This window comes from Priapulus caudatus, unplaced genomic scaffold (genome assembly GCF_000485595.1).
Source record: "Priapulus caudatus unplaced genomic scaffold, Priapulus_caudatus-5.0.1 Scaffold187, whole genome shotgun sequence".
Classification (NCBI taxonomy): Eukaryota; Metazoa; Priapulida; class Priapulimorpha; order Priapulimorphida; family Priapulidae; genus Priapulus; species Priapulus caudatus.
In genome coordinates, this window is record NW_014577248.1 from 64,576 (window position 1) to 75,444 (window position 10,869).

At 48.7% G+C, this 10,869-nt stretch overlaps 2 protein-coding genes across 2 annotated transcripts in view; both read left to right on the top strand.

The window, feature by feature from the left end:
* Positions 1-4,511, top strand: part of LOC106806945 — a 15,862-nt gene extending 11,351 nt beyond the window's left edge. Inside the window, exons 7-11 of the mRNA XM_014809131.1 lie at positions 1-62; positions 2,467-2,622; positions 3,719-3,973; positions 4,155-4,234; positions 4,440-4,511. The exon at positions 1-62 is cut by the window's left edge and continues 2 nt beyond it. Of these exons, the coding sequence (XP_014664617.1) occupies positions 1-62; positions 2,467-2,622; positions 3,719-3,973; positions 4,155-4,234; positions 4,440-4,511 (625 nt within the window). The remainder of the gene's footprint in view (positions 63-2,466; positions 2,623-3,718; positions 3,974-4,154; positions 4,235-4,439) is intronic.
* A 267-nt stretch (positions 4,512-4,778) lies between these two features.
* The window catches only part of LOC106806958, a gene marked incomplete in the record, with an annotated part of 13,685 nt that continues 7,594 nt past the window's right edge, over positions 4,779-10,869 (top strand). The window contains 6 exon segments of the mRNA XM_014809143.1: positions 4,779-5,612; positions 6,103-6,253; positions 6,898-7,539; positions 8,246-8,332; positions 8,647-8,766; positions 9,022-9,131. Of these exon segments, the coding sequence (XP_014664629.1) occupies positions 4,876-5,612; positions 6,103-6,253; positions 6,898-7,539; positions 8,246-8,332; positions 8,647-8,766; positions 9,022-9,131 (1,847 nt within the window).

A 10,869-nucleotide genomic window follows, 5' to 3' on the forward strand; every position in this document is an offset into this window, starting at 1 on the left:
CGCCGTGTCCTTTGCACGACCCCAAACGAGGAGCAGCAGCCGACGATGGGGCAGAGCATGGAGTATCCGCCGAATGAACAGTAAAGAGGGGGGATAGAAAGTATCCGGCCCGCAAAGATGTCTTACATCACAGAGTTCACCTAGATGCGAGTCGCGAAATCGCTATTGTAATTGTATTTGCTATTGTAATTGCACTGCGTCTATTGTAATTACTATTATGTATGTGTTGCATCTTGCAAGTGTAACGTTTTCTCTCTCTATGGCCTCTCCATGATTCTATCTCTCTCTCTCTCTCTCTCTCTCTCTCTCTCTCTGCTCGCTCTCTCTGCTCTCTCTCTCTCTCTCTCTCTCTCTCTCTCTCTTCTCTTCTCTCTCTCTCTCTCTCTCGTCTCTCTCCTCTCTCTCTCTGTCTCTGTCTCTGTCTCTGTCTCTGTCTCTGGTCTCTGTCTCTGTCTCTAGTCATCTGTCTCTGTCTCTGTCTCTGTTCTGTCTACTGTCTCTGTCTCTGTCTCTGTCATCTGTCTCTCTGTCTCTGTCTCTGTCTCTGTCTCTGTCTCTGTCTCTGTTCTCTCGTCTTTCTCTCTCCTCTCTCTTCTCTCTCTCTCTCTCTCTCTTTCTCGTCTCTCTCTTCTCTCTGCTCTCTCTCTCTCTCTTTCTTCTCTGCTTACTATCGGTTGGCCCGTGGTATAGGTGTCCCGCATTGTACGGCGACACCTATGACATGAGCGTACCACCCCGTCCCTTATGGGTCGATCACAAGGGTTGGGATGTTGACAGAGCCAGTGAAAACACCTGCAGCGCCGAGAAAGGTGGGGGGGTGGTGCCGGTCGATCAAGTGAGCGGATACGGAGGGGGGGGTGCCGATCGTCAAGCAAGAAGATACGAGGGGGGGGTCGCCGGTCGGTGAAGTGAGGGAGATGAAGGGGGGGGGGGGGTGCCCGGTGGTGAGTGAGGGTAGAAGGGGGGGGGTGCCTGGTCGTGAAGTGAGCGGATATGAAGGGGGGGTGCCGGTCGTGAAGTGTAGGGGTATGAAGGGGGGGGGTGCGGTCGTGAAGTTGAGGGTATGAAAGGGGGTTGCCGGTCGTGAAAGTGAGGGGTATGAAGGGAGGGGGGGTCCGGTCGTGAAGGTGAGGGGTATGAGGGGGTGGGGTGCCGCGTCGTAAGTGAGGGCGTATGAAGGGCCGGGGGGTGCCGGTCGTGAAGTGAGGGATACGGAGGGGGTGCGCGTCGTGAAGTGGGATCGGAGGGGTGCCGGTCGTCAAGTGAGGGATAAGCGAGGGTGGGTGCCGGTTGCGTGAAGTGAGCGGATATGAGGGGGTGGTGCCGGTCGTTCAAGTGAGGATTACGGACGGCGGGGGGGGCGGTCATGAAGTAAGAACGTAAGAGCCCGAACGAAAGGTCACTTACCCCAAACACAGTTCTACTGTTGTATTATTGCTACAAGACCTTTCTTTTGTTTATTAATTCATCTAATCAGGTGTATGCCGACAATACAGCGGTTGATATTTTGTTTCACCCTTCCTTAACTACCACATCTCACAAGTGCTGTTAGACAAGTTTCCTATTATTAATTCCTTGGCCTGCACTCTTATAAAAGTCTACATTAAATAGGACAATCTAAGCGCTATTCTAAAAGCGAATTTGCCACACGAGAATGAGACAGTGTGAGATCTGATCTGTTTACGGTAAGAGTTGGGAGAAATTGTATGCAGTTTATAGGGGGAAGATCACGAAAGGGAGGATGCAGCACAGCTAATTATTGATCGCTCGTTAGTCGCGTGTCGCTAAGCTGTGGTCCTGATATGTGGTCTCAATGTTGTAGAATGTAATAATAACTAATATAATATAATAAATGTTCTGAATTGCGTGTTGCAGGCTGCGGCGGCACGAAGAGCCGAAGTCGAACCGAGCCAACAAATGAACGAACAAGCGCAACAACGAGTGCAGCAAGAAACAAAGGAGCATCCGTTAGTGCCGTTGAAACGCAAGCGAGGAAGGCCATCTAAGGCAAGCCTAGCGATTAGACAGATCGCGTCTGGCACGATGGGACAGACATCGAAATATTACCCACACCTGCACAACTAGCAGCTATGGTATGTAAATATATAATAGTATGTATTTTATTATGTTATGTTATGTTATGTTATGTTATGTTATGTTATGTTATGTTATGTTATGTTATGTTATGTTATGTTATGTTATGTTAAATGTTATGTTATGTTATGTTATGTTGTGTTGTGTTGTGTTATATATGTTATGTTATGTTATGTTATGCTATGTAATGTTATATTATATTTTGTTATTATAATATATCATATTATATCATATTATTTATACACATGCATCGATCACCCACGCATCTAAATTCACGGTCCATTTCAGATTTCGTATTCGATAAATGTGATTCCGGTTGTTCCGTGTGCAATAGATAGATTCTCATTAATGTTACGTATGTTCCCCTTGCAGCAAACCCTGGCCGGCTGGCAGATAAAAAACTGAGATGGTTGATGTACAGGAGCTTTTCGCCAGCTGAGCGTAAAAGTAGAGAAGGCCTCTCGACGAGGAGTCTGGATTGTAGAGGGAATGGCTACAGCGAGGACACAGGGGACGACCAGTTCCTCGGTACGTAGAAAATAAATGCATGCGGTAGTCTGTAACTGGCCTGCAGTGTTTGTAAGGAAATTCAATGTTGGTGATCGAAAGAATCTTTGTTGGATATCAAAATGGAGAGCAAGCAATTTGCTCGGTAGTCTTTCATGCTTAGGGTGATCAAAATTAAGTTCTGAAGCATTGTGATTTGTGATATATTTGTACAATTAATACAATCTGGCAGGGAAGTACAATAAAGAGGTCACTAGCTAGCTGATACCTGCATATAAAATGCATTATAATATATATATATATATATATATATATATTCAATATAACACTTCTAGTGAATATGTCTACAGTTGCAGCAACAGGCAGGACCAGTCAGTAAAAAGATCAAGCTGACACTAGACGAACAACCACAGCGACCCCAGCAGCAGCAGCAGCTGCAACCGAAACAGAAACAGTCGCAATCTCAGCCACAGAAGCAACAGAAGCAGCCTCAGCAGTCTCAGCAGCAGCAGCAGCAGCAGCAGAAGCAACAACAGAAGCAGCCTCGCGCAGGCAGCAGCAGAAGCACACAGAAGCAGCCTCAGCAGCATGCAGCAGAGCAGCAACAGAAGCAACAACAGAAGCAGCCAGAAGCACACAACAGAAGCAGCAGGCGAAGGAGACGAGGAGGAGGAGCCGTGTCCTACTGTGCCGGCGGAGGAGTACATGGCAAGCTGTATGTTGAACCAGCGCACGCCCACGGTGCCCGGAGATCAGACCTATCGATGACCCCTCGACCGGACCTCCTCTATCAAGACAAACTCATTTCCTGGCCCCGATGACCCGAACGCACGGCCTAAAGCTGATGCTCAACCCGTCCCTCGCCGTCGTCCGAAACCCAAGCTGCTGTTAAAACCAGACCCCATGCCAACATCTGGACCCGGCTCCTCCTCCTCCTCCTCCTCCTCGTATCTTCTCCCGTGACGTTCCTACAGCAAAGTCGCTAGCCTCCTCCGGCAAAGCTTCTCCAGGTGAAGTGGAAAAAAGCCCAGTCAAGCGAAGCGAGGAGGCGGCGGTGCGGAGCGTTCGCCTCAGCAGGTGCGACAAGAAACGCGCGATTTCATCGCGCTCCCCGAAGGAAGGCAGACATGGGGGGAGGGTCGTCGGGAGAAGTTCGCAGATGAAGGTTCCTCGGACGCAGACTCTGGGGCGAGGGCCGGTAAGGAACGGCGCATCTGGCGGAAGAGTGCGGACACTGCAGGAAAGGGAAAGTCTGCGCCTCCGGTAAGAAGATTTTATCGGCACAGGAAGAAAGGGGCGGCTCTGGGCAGCGATGGCAGGAAGAAGAAGGGCAATTACATTGTCCCACAGAAGTACAAGCGCGATGAACGAGGCAACTGATAGGTGAAAAGTCGGCCAGTAAAGGACTACGCGGCGGAAGCGACTTCCCGCTCATCGCTCCCAAACATATCTGGAGGCACACGCGCAACAACCAGGGATTCGGCGACGTGTAAGTGACCGTCGAATTGTGTCTGGTATTGTGCACAGGAGTTGTGTCTGTGATTTGTACTCAGGAGTTATGTCTGTGTTTGTGCACATCGAGTTTGTTGTGTGGTACTCAAGATTGCTGTCTGTGTTCGTCTCAGCAGAGTTGGTCTGTTGTTGTGCACAGGCAGTTATGTCTGATGTTGTACTCAGGGAGTTGTGTCTGTGTTGGTGCCCACAGGAGTTGTGTTCTGCTGTTGACTACTCAGGAGTCTGTGTCTGTGTGTGTACTCAGGGCCGAGTTGGCAGCTGTCTGTGTTGTACTCAAAGTTGTGATCTGTGTTGTACTCAGGAGTCTGTTGTCTGTGTTGTAGCCACAGGATGTTGTGTCTGGTTGTGACACAGGAGTTGTGTCTGTGTTGTGCACAGGAGTGTGTCTGTGTTAGTTACTCAGGAGTTGTGTCTGTGTTGTACTCAGGACGATGTGTCTGTGTTGTGCTCAGCGGAGTTGTGTCTGTGTTGTACACAGGAGTTGTGTCTGTGTTGTGCACAGGAGTTGTGTCTGTGTTGTATGGTAGCACTTTGAGAATCGTTCGATGAGTGTGATGAGATAGAGAGATCAATAGAGAAATAGAGAGACCGAGAGAGAATAGAGAGACTGAGAGAGAAATAATCAAGCAGCAGCAGCAGCAACAGAAGCAGCAGCAGCAGCAACAGAAGCAACAACAGAAGCAGCAGAAGCCACAACAGAAGCAGCAGGCGAAGGAAGACGAGGAGGAGGAGGTTCCTACTGCTGCCGGGGAGGAGTACATGGCCAAGCTTATGTTGAAGGCCGCCCAGGTGGCCGGACAGACCTACGATGACCCCTCGGACGGACCTTCTCTATCCAAGACAAACTTCATTCCTGGCCTGACCCCGAACGCACGGCCTAAGCTGATGCTCAACCCGTCCCTCGCCGTTCGTCCGAAACCCAAGCTGCGGTTAAAACCAGACCCCATGCCAACATCTGACCCGGCTCCTCCTCCTCCTCCTCCTCGTTCTCCTCCTGTGACGGTTCCTACAGCAAAGTCGTACCTTCCTCCGGCAAAGCTTCTCCAGGTGAAGTGGAAAAAGCCCATCAAGCGAGGAGGAGGCGGCGGTGGCGGAGCGTTCGCTCAGCAGGTGCTGAACAAGAAACGCGCGATCATCGCCTCCCCGAAGAAGGCAGACATGCGGGGGAAGGTCGCGGAGAAGTTCGCAGAGAAGGTTCCTCGGACGCAGACTCTGGGGAGGCCGGTAAAGAACGGCGCTCTGGCGAAGAGTGGGACACTGCAGGAGAAGGGAAAGTCCGCGCTCCGGAAGAAGATTTTATCGGCACAGAAGAAAGGCGGCTCGGCAGCGATGCAGAAGAAGAAGGGCATTACATTGTCCCACACGAAGTACAAAGGCATGAACGAGGCAATGAAGGTGAAAAGTCGGCCAGTAAAGGACTACGGGCGGAAGCGACTTCCGCTCATCGCTCCCAACATACTGGAGGCACACGCGCACAACCAGGGATTCGGCGACGTGTAAGTGACCGGAATTGTGTCTGTGTTGTGCACAGGAGTTGTGTCTGTGTTGTACTCAGGAGTTGTGTCTGTGTTGTGCACAGGAGTTGTGTCTGTGTTGTACTCAGGAGTTGTGTCTGTGTTGTGCACAGGAGTTGTGTCTGTGTTGTGCACAGGAGTTGTGTCTGTGTTGTGCACAGGAGTTGTGCCTGTGTTGTACACAGGAGTTGTGTCTGTGTTGTGCACAGGAGTTGTGTCTGTGTTGTATGGTAGCGCTTTGAGAATCGTTCAATGAGTGGTGATGAGATAGAGAGATCAAGAGAGAAATAGAGAGACCGAGACAGAAATAGAGATACTGAGAGAGAAATAGAGAGACTGAGAGAGAAATAGAGAGACCAAGAGAGAAATAGAAAGACCGAGAGAGAAAGGAGGTTTAGAGAGCGATAGGGGAAGCGGTTTCACTACTGCATCGCTGCTGTGGTGGGTCAAACGTGTGTATTGATTATTTCAGCTACCGACCCCAAGGTGATGTGCTGTGTTCCCTGAACTGTGTCGGGCAGGAAGGACTAGCACCGAGCCTACAGTGTGCGTCTTGCCTGTGTCTCTTCCATCCGACCTGCTTGGGAATGATTGGACACCCTACCGGACCATTCTTGTGCACGGTACGTGTTCCCATGCTTGCTTGTGCTTCTCTAATAACATACATGCACACATACAGACCCACACGTGCACATGCACACACGCACATGCACACACATCTATATTAATATATATATATATATATTAGATAAGAGGCTGGAGTAGCAAGAGAGAGAAATTCAAGATATTGGGACAAATAGAGACGTGAATGAAACATTACTAATCTTTAGAAGTGTTTAATCTATTCACTCTATGCAGGGTGCGAAATTAACGGGAGTCCGGAGTCAAATACTACCAGAATTACTGTCGGACTCCCTGATTTGACGTATGCAGGAGTCCGTGTGACTCCCTGAAAATTCTGCCATACTATCGAGTTTGTTCCAGAGCACAGCCTCGTGGAAATACCGTATTTTTTCAGCTAATATCCAAAGAAAATTTGACAGACGTGCAACCGCATGATAAGCACATGCGTTATTGTTAATATCTTTAATTTTGAACCTCAGACTGCGGACTTCCTCATTTTGCTGCGGACTCCCTCTTTTTGAGGGTAGGGAGTCCAGTCCGTTAGACTCCCGTGTTCAAAAGTTAATTTCTACCCCTGCTATGTATTTCGAATAAAGACGTGCATGCTCGTACACGTTTTGCAAGCATATACTACACATTTCAGAAATGTGCGTGCATCATTGCTGGCACGAAACCTCTAGGACTGGACATCGGCCAGCACTCCGCTTACCCACCCGGCGCCGACACCCTCTCCTACTCAAACTCCGCCATGCTAGACTACGCGACGTCCTGGAGCTACGGCCGCGCACCCTGGGAGTACGCGGTGCCCTCCTGGGGCCCAGACGCGTACCACTACGCCGCACCGCCGAACCGCCAGTTCCCGCCGCCTCCACCGTTAAAGATGGCGCCACACGCCGTCCAGGCGTCGCGCGGAGCGAGATCTCCGCCGGAGGAATACATGGCGGCGCAGCGATTGTTCTACGCGCAAAGTCACGGCGACGCGTCGCCGCGGCAACCGGAGCGAGGCGTCGCCATCGACATCACGTTCACCGACGTCGCGAGGAAGCGCAGCCCCGTGATCGCCGCGATGCCCGTCGCCACGGGAACGACGTGGCAGGCGCCGCGGAAGCCGGGGAAGCGTGTGCTGCGTCGCGGGGCGGTCGACCCGGGAGCGTGCGTGATCCAGCGGCTGCATGCGGGGCTGGAGGTGCTGCCGCTCATCTTCCGGCGGCTGTCGTTCAGCGATCTGATGAGCGCGAGTCGCGTGTGTCGCATCTGGCGTGGCCTCATCGACACGCCGACGATGGTACAGCGCTCGTTTATTTATTAATTAATATTTATTTATTTATTTTAAAAGATGCGCAAAAAATTAACTGGCATAAATTATAATTCGATTGACTCGCCGACAATGGTACCATGTTTGATTCTGGCTCGATTGTGTTTTACGTGAATTAATTTATTTTCAAAGGTGCGCTCAAAAAATGAACTAGCATAAATTATAATTCGATCGACACTCGGACGATGGTACAGTACTCAAGTCTTGCACCTCTGCTCGATTGTGTTTTACATGAATTAATTTTGATCGACGCGTCGATGATGGTACATCGCACTTCCGCTTGTCGTGGCGACTGGCAAATTCCAACCAAGCCGCAAAATCATTTTATCTGCACGAAGGTGCTGTTGTGGTTCGAGCCAGGAAACGCCGATGCAAATTATATTTCATGCGACTAAAATTATTTTAAAAATGTGCGCATCCTGCCTTCCATCCTAGCCTTCGTCTGGATTCGTGAATTTGTTTAAATAAATGTTTAAATTAATTAATTTGCTTGAATTACATTTTGGATTGACGTTTCCCGACTCAAACCACAAGCACCTCCATGCATTATGCAGTGAAATGATTTTGTGGCTATATTTGATTTTGGCAATCCCATTTGTTATGATATTATTATTGATGTTATTTTATGCAACTTGTTGAACGAATTATTTGTAACTGCTGCTTTACACTGTTTCAGTGGAAGACTATGGTCTTTCGTGGCTGTGAACGATTCGATTGGAAGGCTGTCACAGAAGTTGGTCGCATATACAACACGACACATTTGGTATGCCAGCACGTCAAACGTTTTCTTTTTCTAGAGAGGTGTTTGAAAACGTAATGAATACAAATTCTGATTATATAAATGTGATTAAATGTAAATAGCTGTTCATTAAAGATTAAAGTTGACAGTGGCAATGTTATTATACTAACTATAGTTTACTGACGATAGGTTTTCTTCTTTTAGCACAATATTTAAGGAAATTTTATATTGATTATACGATAAGCTGTCTGAATGAGCACTTCATTCTCTAATTGAACTTATTACTTGTCTCTGTCTTATCGATATCCAAATCGTTGATGACTAAAAACCTTTTTTAGGATCTGAAAGGCTTGAAAAATGTGCCAAAAATTGGTTACGAATCTCCCACCACTAGGTGGCAGCACGTGCTTGATGCTGTTCAGTTGCTGCCTTCATTGAAGAGGATTACCTTTGGTCAGGTACGTGAGGCTATACAAGAGCTGACCGTTTTTGAAACTTATGAGTACAGGCTATATCCATAAAAGTATTTAATATTAAATAAATAAAATTGTTGATACTATATATTGTACGATTATATTTATACTTTATTAGAATAATTACTATAGAGGAATTAAATTACTATTATAATAGAATGTAAAAGTCTTTCACGTTGATCCAAACTATTACATTATACCACATATCATTGGTAGGATATAATATGATTTGCAATGCAGGTGCCAGCGTTCGTGTTGGAAAGAATGGCAGACATTACTGAGCTGGCTGATAGATTGGAGGTGGTATCTGCTGAGTGGATCATAGACACTGTGCCATCGCCAGAAATGTGGTAAATAATTTACTAGGAGTAATTACGCTACTCTTCTCCTGTATCAGGTGTTGGTTTTTTCACAAATTATTTATGTCCTTCATACTTAATGCTAAATGCAACAGCTCTGTTCCTGTGTTCTACGCCTACCTTACTACATTGTGCGTGCGTGCGCATGTGTGTGTGTGCGTGCGTGCGCATGTGTGTGTGTGCGTGCGTGCGCATGTGTGTGTGTGCGTGCGTGCGCATGTGTGTGTGTGCGTGCGTGAGTGCGTACGTGTACGTGTGTGCGTGCGTAAGTGCGTACATGTACATTGTGCGTGCGCGTGTGCACGTACATGTACATTGTGCGTGCGCGTGTGCACGTACGTGCATGTGCGTGCATGTACGTGCGTGCGTCCATGCATGTGCGTGTGTGCATGCGTATGACATTCACGTATACTTCCTCTGCAGGGATATTGAAGCTGTGATGGACGTGCGTGTGTGCGTGTGTGTGCGTGTGTGTGTGTGTGTGTGCGTGTGCGTGTGCGTGTGTGCATGTGCATGCGTATGGCATTCACGTATCCTTCCTCTGCAGGGATATTGAAGCTGTGATGGACGTGCGTGCGTGCGTGCGTGCGTGCGTGCGTGTGTGTGTGTGTGTGTGTGTGTGTGTGTGTGTGTGTGCGTGTGCGTGTGTGCATGTGCATGCGTATGACATTCACGTATCCTTCCTCTGCAGGGATATTGAAGCTGTGATGGACGTGCGTGCGTGCGTGCGTGTGTGTACGTGGGTGCGTGTGTGTGTGTGTGTGTGTGTGTGTGTGTGTGTGTGTGTGCGTCCGTGCTTATGACATTCACATTGTCACGTATCCTTCCTCTACACTACAGGGATATTGAAGCTGTGATGGACGTGTGTGTGTGTGTGTGTGTGTGTATGTGTGTGCGTGTGTGTGTCTGTGTGTGTGTGTACGTGAGTGTGTGTGTGTGCGTGTGTGTGTGTGCGTCCGTGCTTATGACATTCACATTGTCACGTATCCTTCCTCTACACTACAGGGATATTGAAGCTGTGATGGACGTGTGTGTGTGTGTGTGTGTGTGTGTATGTGTGTGCGTGTGTGTGTCTGTGTGTGTGTGTGTACGTGAGTGTGTGTGTGTGCGTGTGTGTGTGTGCGTCCGTGCTTATGACATTCACATTGTCACGTATCCTTCCTCTACACTACAGGGATATTGAAGCTGTGATGGACGTGTGTGTGTGTGTGTGTGTGTATGTGTGTGCGTGTGTGTGTCTGTGTGTGTGTGTGTACGTGAGTGTGTGTGTGTGCGTGTGTGTGTGTGCGTCCGTGCTTATGACATTCACATTGTCACGTATCCTTCCTCTACACTACAGGGATATTGAAGCTGTGATGGACGTGTGTGTGTGTGTGTGTGTGTGTGTGTATGTGTGTGCGTGTGTGTGTCTGTGTGTGTGTGTGTACGTGAGTGTGTGTGTGTGCGTGTGTGTGTGTGCGTCCGTGCTTATGACATTCACATTGTCACGTATCCTTCCTCTACACTACAGGGATATTGAAGCTGTGATGGACGTGTGTGTGTGTGTGTGTGTGTGTGTGTATGTGTGTGCGTGTGTGTGTCTGTGTGTGTGTGTGTACGTGAGTGTGTGTGTGTGCGTGTGTGTGTGTGCGTCCGTGCTTATGACATTCACATTGTCACGTATCCTTCCTCTACACTACAGGGATATTGAAGCTGTGATGGACGTGTGTGTGTGTGTGTGTGTGTGTGT